Below are 15,929 nucleotides of genomic sequence, written 5' to 3'. Positions count from 1 at the left end.
CTTTTGTATTTTTCTGGCTAGGAACCAGGCTGTATTTATTGTTTGCTCTAGTTGTAGGTGTCAGAGGCTAAAATTTCCTCCGGTGTTCTTATTTTTGTATCTTGTGTTGTCTTTGGCTTTCCCATTAGACCTCTTACACAGATTCTGAGCCTAGCAGTTCCTTCAGCTATACTCCCCTATTATTGTAACACAGGAGCTTTAGTTATGTGGTGGTAAGACCTGGGCGGAGGGGAAGTGTATAGAATCCTATGGCTAGGGCTTAGTCTTTTCCTGAGCACCTGCCCCTGGCCTGTGACCTTCACAAGTGTTTCTGAGCTTCTGTTCCTCCCTTTATGTGACACAGGATGGCGAGAGAGGGTTGGAGCTCCGTATCTCCCTTCCCCCAGGTTGGGTATGCTCTGTAACAGTTTCCCTGAGGATGGGCCTCTGTTAGGGAGGACAGGCTGCGCTGGTTCGTTTCCGAACGGTTCCTTTCTCCCTCCCTTTGCCAGAAGCACCGGGGGCTTCTTCTCCAGTCCTGACCCGGAGCACCTGGTAGGGCTCCTGGAGTAAAACCCACAAGTGTGACGCTCAGTGAGCCTCCGAGTTTTCCTACAAGTTGCTGACTCTGGCAGCCGCTTCTGAGCCTGGTGAGGCCTGGCTCTCTGTCCTCACTCTTCTCTCCAGTTTTCGAGGCAGCAGGTGGCCCCGCGACCTCAATTTCCTCATGATCTAAGACGAGTGGCTAAACTGTGGTTTTCTCAGCTTTTTCCTTATTGTGAGGACAGGAATGACTTCCAAGCTCTCTGCATGCCAGATCAGAAACCACTGTAGCCTACTGTAACTTCCACGCTAAAAATTAATATGATTATGGAGATAATCCCCGCCCCCCGCGCAGAAGTGTGAATGAATACACGCGTGCGGTAGTGCGCTCCTGGGGACAGGGCCTCGGGCCTGCGCGTAAGCTCCCTGGATTAACTGATCCGACAGGGTAAAGGGATGGAAAACGGAGGAAGGCGTTTCCTGACTCATGTTTGTGGCTTTGGCTCCCCTTTCGAAGGGAAGTGTGCCCGGGCTGGGGTGCGGGGGGCGTGGCGTGCGGGCGCTGCCCGCAAGCCCGCGTTGCCCCCGTGAGAACCCAGGACCCCTAACCACTGGACCACAGGGCAAACGCAGCGGCCGCCGGGCCAAAGAGAGCTAAAACCGTCGGGGAAGGCTCCGATCCCCTCCGCAGCCTGCCCCTCGCCCCTCCGCGAACTCAGCTCCGCAGCGGCCGCCCCACCTTCCCCGCAGGCCCGGGAGCCAGGCTGCGGCAGCGCCGCCCTCGAGGGAGGGGCCGGGCCCGGGGCGCCCTTCACGGCGGCGGTCTAATACTCACATACTGGAGTAAACATTTAACCTGTAACTACTACTGTTACTCACACCTGTAGTGGATATGGTACCGCATGTAACTCACTGGTAGAACAACTAGTCAATGACGTGATGAAAATCGACGCTTCCGATTAATACGCTGACGGATGGGGCCCAGAGCTTCCCGGGCCTCAATTTCTCTAGGTTTGAACGGAGAGAGACATTTAATTTGACGTGAGGTGTGCTAGTGGAAAAAAGCCAAACTGTGGCAAGTTTAAAGAGTTAGAAAAAAAACAATTCAACGTTCCCATACCGGGAGTCGAACCCGGGCCGCCTGGGTGAAAACCAGGAATCCTAACCGCTAGACCATATGGGAACTGTTGAAAAGATCTCTTCCTCGATGCAACATATATTATTTCCGTCAGCTTGTCGTCAGCGCCGCCACACCACGTCTGCGCACCTCAGGCCTTGCTCCCGCTGGTAGAAATCCGTGCTGACTGCGGCTGCGCGAGCCCGGGCTTCACGGACCCGCCCGCCTACGAAGCGCCGGCCGGCACATCCGGGCCCCTCCCAGGGGAGGGAACTCCTCCTCCCGGAAGTGTTCCCAAGAACAGAAGCGAGGGTGGCTGGGTGCTAGTCGTTGTTACCTTCCGCACTAGCACACCCCGCTGGGATCCTGGCCGCCACCAAAACCCAACTTCAACAGTAAATAACGGAGGGCTATTGCTTGTCCTTCGATGTCAACTGACATGTAAAACAAAAGACACCCCTTCTCCCCCCGCCCCAGGGCCGGGTTCCCCGTGAAAATCTTTTCCTTGAAAAGCAAAAACGGGGTGTTATCTTTCACTCATTTTAGCTTGAAGATCTCACAGGTTGGCACTTTGTAGGTAACGGGTTTTGGTCTGAAATTCAACCTTTTGTGTGGGTGGAGGGATGCCCTTTTTTCCTCCGGTCACAGCGTTTCCTTTTCAGTGTTTCAATTAGGCTTTTTCACGGACGACTCAAGCTCAACGTAGTTCCCCGTCCCCCCGGCCGGACCAAAAAAAAAAAAATTCCCTCCAACTAGAAAATGTGCGCTACTGCGGTTAAAGTATGTATTAAAGGCTCAAGCATTAAAACAGTGTGGTTCCTGTGTCTGACATTAAGATCAATGAAACAGAATGGAACCGCCAGAATATGGTACGGGTATACAACATTGAGATTAATCGAAAGAAAAAGGTGGCATCACAAATCGGCAATAAGGGTGGTCCCCTGTATGTGGACCTGTGGTAGAAAAGAGGAAGTTGAGTGCAGGACTCACCCTGTACCTCACCTGAAAACACAAAAGTTCTTGAGGAAAACACTGGCGAATTCCCTTACCGTCACATCAACTGCAATCCCAAAGCAAGAAATCATACAACAGCTGATTGATAAATTCAACCGTACTAAGAAAACTGACTTAAAAACACAAGAGCTGAGAGATGCTCATGATAGCTTTCACCCTGCTCTTTGAGCTATTCATTTGGTCTGTGAAGTTTAATGTAATGTGTTTTATTTTATAATAAAAAGTTCGGTTTGTTTTTTTTTTAAACCACCATAAGCAAAATTAAAAGACAAACTGGGAAAAAAATTTACATCTCATATTATGAACAAAAAACTAACATCCACCAAACATAACAATTAGCTCCTAGAAACTGCTAAAAATATCAACAAGCCAGTAGGAATATGAATTGACACAGAGTTCCTGGCCCTTCAACAAATTAAAAGACTCACTCTTGGAAAGATAAAGACAAGTTTTTAAAAACCTGAATGGTCTCTTGAAAGATTTCCCTTGAAAATCTAGGTCCGATCCTTTTTACTTTCTGGCTTAAAACCTGCCAAGTGCTGCCCATCTACTCGGGTGTGTGTGTGTTTTATTGATGAGGAATCATTCTGTCCTGATCTGTTGGCTGTGTACGGTTTTTTCCTCCATCAAAATCACTTTTAAGGATCTAGTGAAACTGAAGCACCTACTTCTTGTCCTTCCCTGCCACTAGCTGTGCAATATGTCATCCTTTAATGAAAAACCACAGCTGATTTATGCATCAGGTTGTTACAGTTGTTCAGTGATATGAACTAACCTAACAGGTTTGTGCCTGCCCCACATGAATATGTCCTGAGACAACAGTAGAAGTGGTTTCATAGTAGTGACTTTCAACATTACTCACTTTATCCCTTCAAACTTCTCCACCTAACCAAGCTGGAAACATGCAGACCAGAGAAGTATTAAGGAGGGAGGAATAGCTGGGGTGGGGGGGCAATCTGTGAAGGAAGAAGGCCTGAGATAATGCAGCCACGTCGAAGAACAGCTGTGCTCACTGCCTTGCTTCTGTGGTGGCAAGTCAGGGAGCCCCAGGCTCCAGCTGCTTGAGTTTCTCCTGCAGCCCCTGGAGCTGGCTTCGACCCCAGTCGATGCGGATCTGAAGGCTGGCCATGTCTGCAGCCAGCTGCAGACCTAGAGGAAGAGGAGAGACTGTCACCATGGTATCTGTGGTGACAAATGACTCAGGGGGCTCTGGACATCCCCATGCCTCTCTGGCCTTCACACTCTTCCTAAAACATTCCAGGTGTAGCCTTGCATTGGCTCCTCAAGAACCTCACTGGACCCATACCTCATGTCCTTCAGGTCATTGCTAAAATGTCACCTCCTCAGAATACTTCCTTGACCCCCTTATATCACCCACCAGGAACTAAAAATTCACAGATCATACCATAGTCTCATGCCCTTATTTCCTTCCTTCTTTTCTCCATTATCACAGCCCCTCACTGCTCTTGTCCTCTCTCCTTCTACCTGTTTTCTCTGCCCCCAAGAGTGGTCCACACTCTGGATCCACCTCTACGTTGCTTTCACCTGATGCTTCTCCTGGAAGAGCTGCTGTCAAGTCCTCTGGGCCCTCCACACCACCCAGTCCACCGGCCAGTCCTGTCTTCAGCCGAACTGCCTGGCAGCAGAGCTGGCCACACACCTGATCACCTCCCTCCAGGGCACATCTTACCCTCCTGGTGCTGCTCCTGCCTCACTGCTGCTTCTCAGTCTCCTCGACTGGTTTCTTCCCTTCTTTTTTCCCTTCCTTCCTGTCCACATTCCCAGGACCTCTGCTAATCTTATCTCATTTCAACTTTAATGCTGTGTCTGTGTTAGCAACTTGGGAATTTAAAACCAGTGTCATGCAGTGGGCTCCCAGATCTCTCTCTCCAGCCCAGTCCTCTTCCAGACTCCAGATGCATGTGGCCAACCATGTGACCAGAATCTCCAGCACACAGTACCAGGAACACACCCCACACCACTCCTGACTTCCCCTCGGCTGCTGCTCTGCAGCCCTCCCACTCCAGGTGAGGGCATCCACCCTTTCAGGCATTCTGGCTAGAAATTGTGGGCTCATCCTTCACTCCTCTCCTTCCCTAACTGCCCAGTTGATCTGTCAGCAAATCCTGTGGCTTTTACTTGAAAAAACGTGCAGCTTCCCACCACCTACCCCATCCTCCACTGCCCGCCCCCCGCCCCCCTCCACTAGACCACTGGCCTCCTCTCTGCCATTCCAGATACAACCTTGCCTCGGAGCTCTGCCCTGGCTGGTCCCTGCACCTAGAACACTGTTCCCCCAGATCACCAAAGCTCTCTCCTTCATCTCTTCAGAGGCCTTTCCAGGCTACCATTCAAAAAACAGCTTCCCCAGCCCACTCCATACTCTACCTTATTTTTTTCATAGCAAGTCTCATTACCTGGTATTATATTTAGGGCCTACTTATTTGTTTGCATGTTGTTTTTCTGCCCTCAATAGAATAAACATCCCATGAGGGTGTTTGTCTCTTTTGTTTACTGCCAGCACCTAATATGAACCTGGAACTCTGCCAACAGCGAATAAATGCTTTTTGAAAAAACAGAAGGTGTGCAACAAAAGTCTGCAATGGAGAAAACCTGCAAAGCCCTTTGCAGACTAATCCCAGACCTGGCATTAGTGCTCAAGTGCTCCCTGTAGATAGAGGGTCCACTCACCCTCCCGGAAGCTGGCTTGAGCTTGCCGTAGACTGTGAGGAACCAGGATTCCAAACCAGTTCAGAGGGTCCTGGGGAGCTGGGGAGGGGTCTGGCTCCGGGGTCCTCGTGAGACCCTTGCGCCTGCGCAGAACTGTAAAAAGAAAGGCTGGAGGTTGGGGGTCTTGTTACCTGGCCCTTGTTTTCTCAGTAACACAATGTTAAACTTTACTTGAGCTCATGATCCCAGAAAATACCGATGGTTGGAAAATCCTCTCAACCTTTTATGTTCTGGAAAACAGCTTACTACAAAGAACCACCCTTCCCCTTGTGGTTCATGTGAATCTGTCCACTCTTTCTCTTGACTATCGCAAAACCAGCAAATGACCTCCCTTGTTTACCCGTGAAAAAGCCACACAGTGACTTTTCCCATTTCGCCTGAACATGCTGAAAGGCCAGACAGACCCTTCAACTCCCCGTTCTTTGTCTCACGAATGATTAACTGAGATTAGAAGCTTGTCCCCCTGAAACTAGCTAGACACAGAAATAAATATCTTCTGCGCAGCTGAGACTTCCTTTGATTGCAAAGCAATCCCAACTGTAAAGGACCTCACCTATAACTTTCTCTCTCTCCCTGTAAAAGTCTAAGGCAAAAAACCACTCTGCTGAGACATTCTACATTCCGATCTTCAGACCTGGGGTGCTCTCTCTATCGCAACAGCCTAAATAAAATCATCTCCTCCGTTGTCCCGTGCATTTTGTCTTTGACATCGAAAGGGGCCCTACGGGAAGAAGGGGCGGGGGGACTCACCTGCCTCGCGGGGTCCCACCTCCTCTGGAATCTGGGTGCCGGCTCTCACCATCCAGAACTTCTGGAGTCCGTCCTGGGCCTCGCTAAAGAACGAGAAGGGAGGCTGGACCTTTGGCGGCCCCGACCTGGCCCCTGCCTGCCCACACGCTGCAGCGTGAAAGGGACCTCACCTGGTGCAGACGCGGACCTGGGGCTCCATGCGGGAGGCATACTGCAGAGGCCCCACCGACTTCGCACCCATGGCGTAGCGAGCTTTGGAGAGCGAGAGCCAGCCCTGGGAAGAGAGAGGAGAGCGGTGAAACTCCGTAACCTTCGCGTGCCGGCCCTCCCGCCCCAGGCTCCCACCTCCTCCACCCGGGCGTTCAGCGCCGCCCGCTTCGCCTCCAGTTCCTCCAGGTCCCCGAGCAGCTGCAGGAGAAGAGAGTCCAGCTCAGCTCGCGGATTCCGCGCCGCCATGGGGTCCGCACACAGTCAGGAGCCGGCTCCCCAGGTCGCCCAATCAGCGTCCGCCGTGCCAGAAGGACAGCCAATAGGCGCGCGAGGTCCGTCCCCGCGGGGGCGTTCCCAGCCTTGGGCCAAGACGCCCACTGGGTGGAGGCGACTCTCTTAGTTCCTTTAAGGATAAGCATCTTCAGAGCAGCGGCCCGAGGAGGTGATTAGCGCCTCGTCACGCGAGCACCGGAAGGGGACCAGCCACCCGGACAGTCGGCGAGGTCTGTGGGTGTCTCCGAATCGCTTTTGGAATCGGCCGTTTTTTAAAGTACGGCTGTCGCAGTGGCGATGGAAAGAGGCATAGCTGTTCGGCAACCATTTTAAGGGAGGAGCGGCTTTAAATTTAATTCTAGAACCGGCCGCTAGGCGATCATCCGGTCAATCGCTGTGCAGCTTTTACAGTTGCTGCACTATTTCGAGCCACAGTTATGATTATTTTAGCTTCTAATTGGGCATCCCGCTTCGCACGGTAGGTAGTGAAGCCACGGCCGACGCCTTTATTAACGGCCGTTCTAAGCCACGTGACAGCACCTTGACCCCCCCCCCCCCCCCCCCCGCCTAGTAGTTGCTCCAGCTTCGGGCTGGCCAATCGCCTTGCGACTCCCAGCCACTGTTCGCCATTTTAACTTTGGGCATTCTCGGCAGCAGCAGAATCTAGTGAGGCCTCTAGCGGCCTTCTCGGTTGAGGGCGGAAGCGACGACTGCGTGGTACCGGCGGCGCCAGAAGAGAACTCCTGGACCCACGTGGAAGTTGCGCCCAGGATGGTAGGAGTGATGCTTAAGCTCTTGTTTTGGAGGTTGGGGGCTCGCGGAGGCTGGGGATGTGACCCGTGGGCTCGGGGCGGGTGTTTCCCGGGCCTGGCCTTGCGCGGCGAAAAAGGGTTGTCTGAGCGGGTCTGCTGTTTCCCAGCTGCGCCGCGAGGCCCGCCTTCGCCGCGAGTACCTGTATCGCAAGGCCTGTGAGGAGGCTCGGCGAACGGCCCAGGAGAGGAAGGACAAGGTTCGGCGTGCGCTCGAGGGTACGTCTGTCCCCGCCCCCCAGGCACTGTAAAGACCCTTGGGCTTTCCTGTTAAAACCCAACGGGAAAAAGGCCAGTGGTGTCAAACGCGTTTAATTAGCATTTACTTGTGTTAGTGTGGTATCTTTTCAAGTATTTACTGGTCATTTTCCTTTCCTGTTGGATCTTCCTGATGGGTTGCAAATGTCGCTTTCATGATGGTGTGAATTACTTGTCATTTATGCTGCAGTATCCAGATTTTACAACTTGCGTAGTGATTTTATTTACAGTGTCTAGGTCTTCCCAAATTTAAACATTTCACGTGGTCCTTTATTTATTTCCCCTCTGTCGTTTTTATTCTTGCTACTTTTTTCACTACAAGGTAACAAGAATATCTTACTGTCTTTTGGTGCTGTTATGAGTCCCTTGTATTTTAAAACTGTTAACTCGTGTAGAACTTAATTTTATTTGCGTTGTAAATTAGGAATTTAACTTTGCAATATTTTCCCCGCTTTCCATTTGCCGTTCTAATGAAGAGCCTGTCACACATGCCTGATTGGAAATGCCGTATTTATCCGTATTTTGTTGGTTCTCATGTTGGTGGAGCTCTGTTTCCTATCTGATAGTACATCAACTCCGTATCTCTATTTTAGATTCACTTTGATTTTCTTAGGTTTTAGACATATAAAGTATATGAAGTATGTGTATGTAATACTTATGTCAAGCATAAAGTTAAACACCTGTGATCTATCTGCCCGTGTTAAGAAATGAAAAATGATCAATATATTTAAATTCAGAAATATTTCCCCCAACTTAGGTAAACACGGTATTGAATATTGATTAAAAATGAACCATTTCCTTGCTGTTCTTTTTGAGGATTATCATGCTTGTTTGTATTCTTAAATCATATTGGTCGATTTTTAGTTGTAAAGGTAGTATGAGGTTGCGTGTATTCTTTTGCAGCTTTCTGTTTTGGTTCAGTGTTGTTTCTAAGATCCATTGAGTGTAGGTGGGGCTCCTGCAGGTTAATATTCCACAGGGTCTTCATCCATTTCCCTGTGGGTGGTGTGGAGCTTATTTTTAGTTTGGGGCAGGCCTGCTGCTGTGAACATTCTCTTCCATGTGCAAGAGTTTGTCCAGGGCATGTTGGAGGGACCTGCTGGGTTCAAGGGCATGCTCCAAAGTGGGCATGCCCACAGTCTTGCCCCTCTGCCAAGTCCAGCGTTAGTTCACAGAGGAAACCTCTGACCCACAGCATCACGATTAATGATTTTATTGTCAGAGGGTTTCAGGGTTTCTGGTCCACCTTTGTATAGAAAGAGCAGTTTCCATTTATTCTTTAAAAATTAATTGTTAATTTTTTTCTAACTACAAAGGGAGTGCATACTTGTGATTAAATATTTTAGAAACCCTTCAAGTCTTGAGAATCAGGAACCATAGTAAATGAAATCTCCTATAACCACTGTTAGCAGCTTGGCATGTAGCCAAAAATAGTTTCATCCCTCTCCCCCCAGTTACGTATCACCTCTCTGCTCAGAAGGGAGTAAAAGGGGTATTTTTCCATCAAGTTTGTTCAGTGTTGTATAAACTGAAGGCTCCATGCATGTGTCTCACTAGCCCCTCTGTCTTCCCTCTGCAGAGAACCGCCTGATTCCCACCGAGTTACGCAGGGAGGCTCTGGCCTTACAGGGTTCCCTGGAGTTTGACGATGCCGGCGGTGAAGGTGACCTTCCCTGACCCTGTGGGCCAGCCTCACTCCCTGCAGTTGAGCCCACTGGCTTCCATGTCATTCCTCAGACACCTTGAAGAAAGGTTGTGCGGCTCCCACTCCTGAAACTGTCCCCCAGGTGCCCTCGTGGCTCTGTACAGATGACACCTCAGGGGACCTCTCCCTGAGTGCTCCCAATTCCATTTACATGACACAGTATTACCCCACTTTCTGCTTTGTTTTGTCTGTTGGTTGTCCCCCTTACTAGGACAGTGGGCTCTGCTGGGGCAGAGCAGTGTCCATTTTGTTCACTGCTGTGTCCTCAGCTACCAGCACTTCATTGGCACTCAGATGTCTCATTCACTGCATTATTCAACAAATATGAAAGGAATCACAAACATAAATATTTGTTATGAGGGAATGGAGCCTGATACCTTTGGCCTTAACAGAATCTGTACTTGTGCTAACATGGTAGCTACTAGCTCCATGTGATTACTACAGCTTAAATGAACTAAAATTAAATCAAATATAAAGATTCAGTTCCTTGGTCACACTTGTGTTTGTAGCCAGTGTGGCTGGGGGCCACCCCGTTGGCGCAGAGCAGGTAGAGAGCCTTTCGTCAGACAGTGCTGTTCTAGGTGGATTTGGCCACCCCAAGTTAGCACTTCACTTCTCTAGACACTGTCACGTTCTTGCCCCTCATGCTCCTAACAGGTGTGACCAACCACGTGGATGATGAGTATCGATGGGCAGGGGTTGAAGATCCCAAGGTCATGATCACTACTTCCCGAGATCCCAGTTCCCGCCTCAAGATGTTTGCAAAGGTACCAGTCGATGGGGGTTAGCGGGAGATGCTCAGGCCCCAGGAGCCCCAGTCCTAACCAGAGGGAGTTCATATGCAGGAGCTAAAGTTGGTGTTCCCAGGCGCCCAGCGCATGAACCGTGGCCGGCATGAGGTAGGGGCGCTGGTGCGAGCCTGCAAAGCCAACGGGGTCACTGACCTGCTGGTTGTCCACGAGCATCGAGGCACACCTGGTAAGACTGAAGGGAGGGAGCAGGGTGCTGCCATGATGGCTGGCTGGGAGCAGAGGGTCTCTGACGGCTTACTTGGCCCCGCCAGTGGGGCTCATTGTCAGCCACCTGCCCTTTGGCCCAACCGCGTACTTCACACTGTGCAACGTCGTCATGCGGCATGACATCCCCGACCTGGGCACTGCGTCGGAGGCCAAGCCTCATCTGATTATGCATGGCTTCTCCTCCCGCCTGGGTAAGCGGGTGAGTCTGAGGCCGTGGGGTGAGGGCTGGGGGCCTGGAGTGCCAGGCTGGGCATTTTCCACTTTTCTTCCTTCTGCCCCAGGTCTCCGACATACTCCGCTACCTGTTCCCTGTGCCCAAAGATGACAGCCGCCGGGTCATCACCTTCGCCAACCAGCACGACTACATCTCCTTCCGGTGGGTCAGTGGGCTGGGCCCGAGTGGTGTCCTGACCTTTGCGTCCCTGTGCTGTTTGTTGTTGACCCCGAAGCTGCTCCCTGCCTCCCCTCACTCCTGCCCTGCCCCCCTTGCCCCAGGCACCATGTGTACAAGAAGACCAACCACCGCAATGTGGAGCTGACCGAGGTTGGGCCTCGCTTTGAGCTGAAGTGTGAGTTTGGGGCTTTATCCCACATCTGGTGGGGGGCATGCTGGCTGTGTAAGTGACCATATCTCATCCCCCTCCGCCAGTGTACATGATCCGTCTGGGCACGCTGGAACAGGAGGCCACAGCAGACGTGGAGTGGCGCTGGCACCCCTACACCAACACTGCACACAAGAGGGTCTTCCTGAGTGCTGAGTGAGCCCACTCACCAGTCAGGATGTGGACCTGGACACAGGAGCTGGGGAGAGGTCAGAATAAAGTCTGTTTGCCACAGCACCCTGCTAGCCTCTGAGTGGCCAGGACAGGACTGTCAGGCTGAGCGTGAAGGATGTGGGGTCTCCTCAGCTGGGGACCTGATAGCTCTGGGACATTCTCAGGCCTGGTGGTGACATCATGTCTAGGACAAGGCAGGCCTGATGTGCTGGCTTGTCCCTGGGCCACAGAGGGTTTGGTGCTACCCTGGGAGATTTGGTGCTGCTCTCTATCACTCAGGAGTCGGGGCCCTGTGACTTCATCATCTGGGAGTGGGGATGATAATGTGAGCACGGAAGTCTCACTTAGAGCAGGGCTTGGCGCTGGGGCCAGCTCTCAGCCAGGGACAGGCAGAAAATAAACAAGAGGCAAACCATTTATTCACTTCATTGTGGCCTCCTTTGAGTGTAATTAAAGTTCCTCAGAGAACCCAGTGCACTTGGACTCACCAGCAGTGGAAAGCTTTATAATGACCATCTTTCCCTTTAGGGATCTCCTTAGGCTCTCCCTGGATTACCGAGAATATTTCTAGGTTATCTAGGATGTCTGGTATGTGTGGATTCACCACTCTTTGATGGTCGCACACTCAAGTTGTTTCCTGTTTTTACTACCACAAACATTGCTTCAAGAACATTGAACATACCTCTGTGCATATTTATGCGAGTATATCTGATAAGTAAACTACTGCAAGTGGAATTGTGTCTTGAAAATGATTATAGATGCTGCAGAATTGTCCTCCAAGAGGCTGTCTCTCCCAGCCACTATCAGCAGATCTGAGTGTTTCCTGTGTCCTTGTCGGCACTGTGGACTGTCAGACTTTGCATCTTGCCCGAGCTCTAGGTGCAAAATGGGTCCTCAGTTGAATTTGCATTTCTTTAATTATGACAGAGGTTATGCATCTTCAAATACTCATTGGCTATTACTGTATGTGTATTCTCTGTGACCTGTTAGCTCTTTATAGAAACAGTTGTTCACCTCTATGTTGATTGATTAAGTCTTTTAATTGTGGAGAATTCCAAACATAAGAGCTGAGAGGACTGTACAGTGAGTCCATGAACCCACCTCAATGTTGACCAGTCTGGTTTCCTTCATAGCCCCACCCACTCCCTTTATCCACTCCATTCGTTTATTTTGAAGCAAATCCCATACACCATATCATTTCATCCATAAATATTTCCATATATCTCTGAAAGATAAGACTCAACAGGAATAACAATACCACTGTCGCACCTAAAAAATCAACAATTATTCTGAATTCTACATGTTAATGTTCAGTTTTCCCTGATTACGTTATGTTTGTTTGAACTAGGATCCAACTTAGGTCCATTCATTGCAAATGATTGACAAGTCTCTTGTCTTTTTTATTTTATTTGTTTACTTTTTAAAATTGGACCATCTTTTTCCCTTTATTTATTTAATTTATTATTTTATGGCTGTGTTGGGTCTTCGTTTCTGTGCGAGGGCTTTCTTTAGTTGCGGCAAGTGGGGGCCACTCTTCATCGCGGTGCGCAGGCCTCTCACTATCGTGGCCTCTCTTGTTGCGGAGCACAGGCTCGCAAGTGGGGGCCACTCTTCATCGCGGTGCGCAGGCCTCTCACTATCGTGGCCTCTCTTGTTGCGGAGCACAGGCTCCAGACGCGCAGGCTCAGTGGTTGTAGCTCACGGGCCTAGTTGCTCCGCGGCATGTGGGATCTTCCCAGACCAGGGCTCGAACCCGTGTCCCCTGCATTAGCAGGCAGATTCTCAACCACTGCGCCACCAGGGAAGCCCCCGCTTGTCTTTTTAAAAACAGCTTTATTGAGATACAATGCATGTCCCACACAGTTCACCTGTTTAAAGTGTACAATTAAATATTTTTTTATCATATTTACAGGGTTGTACAACCATCACCACAGTCTAATTTTAGAGCATTTTTGTCCCTCCTAAAAGAAACTCCATACTCTTTAGCTGTCACTTCCCATTCCTCTCCAACCATCTCCCAACTCTCAGCCCCCAGCCCCTTGTAGCCACTAATCTACTTTTGGTTTCTATAGACTTGCCTATTCTGGACATTCCGTAGGAACTGTAATAGGGAAGAACCTTTTGTATTCTATTACAAGCTAATCACTAAAGGGATGTTGCCTATAAGCTTGAGTTATACATAATGGCTCATCTCTGGGAACCCTGCTTCCCAGGTAGTGAGCTAAAATACCTTTGTTTAACTCACAGGAAACATCCTGACCAGGTCCGCCTGTAAATGACTGCAGGGAGGAAGAAATTAACACATCCTCTCCAGAGGCTGGTGGGAACCAGGAAGTGTTTGATTTTACTTCCTCTTTTAGTGTAAAAGGAGCCTGAATTCTAACTCAGGCAAGATGTTTCCTCGGGGCATGAGCCCACCATCTTCTCGGTTTGCTGGGTTTCCAAATAAAGTCTTATTCCTTGTCCCAACAACTCGTCTCTCGATTATTGGCCTGTAGTGCGGCGAGCAGTATGAACTTCGACTCGGTAATGGAACGGAATCATACCATATGTGGTGTTATTTAGCATTGTTTTCAAAATTTATCCATGTTGCAGCATGTGTCAGTACTTCATTCCTTTTTTTATTGCTAAACAGTATTCTATTGTGTGTGTATACCTTATTTATCCATCAGTTTATGAAATTTGGTTTGTTTTTCACTTTTGGACTATTTTGATAATGCTGTTATGAGCATGTGTGTATAAGTGCTAAGTCTTTTATCCTATAGAATTCTCTCTTTTTAATTTTTTTCCTTTGTAATTTATTCAGTTAGGAAATTGGTTTGTATTGTGGAGTTTCCAGAGTCTGGAACAAAAGCCCTCCCAAAGGCAGTTACCTCCAATCACTGGTGGATGCAAGCTGCCACTTGTAACTGGAGAGACTGGCATTTTTCCTTTTTTGCCAAATGCCAGACTTGTAGGTGGGCCAGCAGGTCAGCCCACACCCAATCCAAAAGTTCTTAACAGAGTGGAGTGGTGGGAGAATTTTTTCAAATTTTTTGTTCCTTTTTGTGCCCTAGCAAAAAAGGAAGTCAGAAGAACTGTTCAATAGGGATGTCAGTAGTCTCAGACTATCTCTCCATAAGCCTTCTAGGTGAGGGTGGTGTCTGCCAGGTTTCTCCACTGTTTAAAAGTTACTATTTCCCCTGTGCAACATCAGCGCAGGCTGGGTTCTTCACAGTGTTGCAAAAGCTTCTCTGAGCACCTTCCAGCACCCTGTCCACTTGGCTCTGTGGGGTGGCCTAGCACTCTGAGCTGGGAAGCAGGTGGCAGACTGGCATGTGGCATGTGGGTGCTGGGGTGCTCAGGATCTTCAGGACAGTGCCAGCTGCTCCCACTGCTTGGGACTGCCGCCAGTAGGGTGCGCAAGAGGGCCAGCAGCAGCAGTGAGTCCCACTGCGAGAGCACAGCTTGCAGTTCTCTGGGACAACGGAGAGGGGTGAGCCAGGGCTGCTGGAGGAGGTCTTGGGGGTCTTTCCATCCCCTACACCCAGCCTGAGCTGAGCAGAGGGCAAGCCAGGAGAATTTGGATGTTGGAGAGACATGGAGGGATGGTCAGTGTCAGGATGGCGGTCCTGTTAAACAAGAGGAGGGTGTGGAGTAGGAGGTGGATGTGCAGCTAGAAAGACACCCAACCCTGGTGGAAGCATTGCAGGTGGACTAAAGTCTCAGCCACTCTGTTCACAGGCCAGATAGGCAGAAAGATTCCCAAACAGGCAGGCAAACAGACACATAGACCCCTGGCAAGACAGACTTCTAGATAGAGTCCCAGGGAGAGATAGACTACAGCAGGACAGCCAGACAAATGGACAGATTATTGGACAGGTGGGAAGGTGCTCAGCCAGGCATCCAGAAAGACCTGTGTCCAGACACGTGGACACCCCTCCCACCCCACTTCCAGCCAACCAAAAGACAGAATTCCTCAAGGATAGACAGAGCCCCACAATTGTACAGAGAGACCGTTAACTCAATGGAGAGACATTCCACTACCCTGTCAACTAGCCAGCCAGACCTTCAGCTTGACAGACTTACTCTTTGCCAGTAAGACAGACCCAGCCTATGAGAATGGCAGGTAGGTCCTCAGGATAGATGTCCCCTAAGCCAGGGGGACAGATAGACATATACACCCCACCCTGTCAGACAAATAGACACTCAGCCCCTAGTGGAACAGAAGATCCCAGAGTGCCGGAACCCAGTTGCTGGGTTAGCTGCCCTGCCTCCCAGTCATCTCCATAGGTGATATGGATGGCTCACTGACCCTCAATGTTGCCTCTGCTCCCCAGGTAGCACTGGTTTCCAGTGATCATTGACATCCAATGACATTCACTACCAGCAGGGTCCATAAAGCCCTTTCTTGATCCCACAGTGGCTGTTCCCCCTTTACCCTGGTATCCACTATACCCAAATGACTGCCATTCGTATCCATGATTACTCAGGGACTCAAACGTCTCTGTGACTCCTCCAGTGGGCCTCCATATTTTCTCAAAGTTCATTGATACTTCTGTATCCTGCCACCCTGAGTCTCCAACAACCCATGACCAAGAAATCTCAGTGATTCCACTGACATTCACTATTGAGCCCTGGTTAGGGGTCCTCAATGAACTTCCCTGACTCTTTTGACCCCTCAATTATTTAGTAAACTAACATTCCAAGTCCCAATGGCTCCTCAGTTACTTTCAGCCTCTCACTGACCTCCCTGTGACTGCCATT

The 15,929-nt window shown here is 49.9% G+C and overlaps 2 protein-coding genes and 1 non-coding gene across 3 annotated transcripts; 1 reads left to right on the top strand and 2 right to left on the bottom strand.

Moving 5' to 3' along the window:
- Positions 1–1,633: 1,633 nt before the first annotated feature.
- Positions 1,634–1,705, bottom strand: TRNAE-UUC (transfer RNA glutamic acid (anticodon UUC)). Its single transcript has one exon. It is a non-coding gene; the product is annotated as a tRNA-Glu (tRNA).
- Positions 1,706–2,401: 696 nt separating this feature from the next.
- Positions 2,402–6,721, bottom strand: CCDC115 (coiled-coil domain containing 115). The gene is made up of 5 exons (XM_007182901.2): positions 6,479–6,721; positions 6,304–6,407; positions 6,134–6,216; positions 5,345–5,476; positions 2,402–3,802 (listed from the first exon to the last, which is right to left on the bottom strand). Exons 1-5 carry the CDS (start codon positions 6,587–6,589, stop codon positions 3,690–3,692), a joined length of 543 nt encoding a protein of 180 aa, XP_007182963.2. The 5' UTR covers positions 6,590–6,721; the 3' UTR covers positions 2,402–3,689.
- On the top strand, positions 6,708–13,655 carry IMP4 (IMP U3 small nucleolar ribonucleoprotein 4). The gene is made up of 11 exons (XM_007182899.2): positions 6,708–6,846; positions 7,274–7,390; positions 7,536–7,644; positions 9,263–9,346; positions 10,046–10,155; positions 10,234–10,366; positions 10,452–10,606; positions 10,689–10,783; positions 10,903–10,976; positions 11,057–11,218; positions 13,431–13,655. The coding sequence occupies exons 2-10, from the start codon at positions 7,388–7,390 to the stop codon at positions 11,167–11,169; spliced, it is 876 nt and encodes a 291-aa protein (XP_007182961.1). The 5' UTR covers positions 6,708–6,846; positions 7,274–7,387; the 3' UTR covers positions 11,170–11,218; positions 13,431–13,655.
- Positions 13,656–15,929: the final 2,274 nt, after the last annotated feature.

Source organism: Balaenoptera acutorostrata, chromosome 8 (genome assembly GCF_949987535.1).
Source record: "Balaenoptera acutorostrata chromosome 8, mBalAcu1.1, whole genome shotgun sequence".
In the NCBI taxonomy this organism is placed as follows: Eukaryota; Metazoa; Chordata; class Mammalia; order Artiodactyla; family Balaenopteridae; genus Balaenoptera; species Balaenoptera acutorostrata.
The sequence above is the reverse complement of the archived record's forward strand: the minus strand, read 5'-3'. Positions and strand labels throughout refer to the sequence as shown.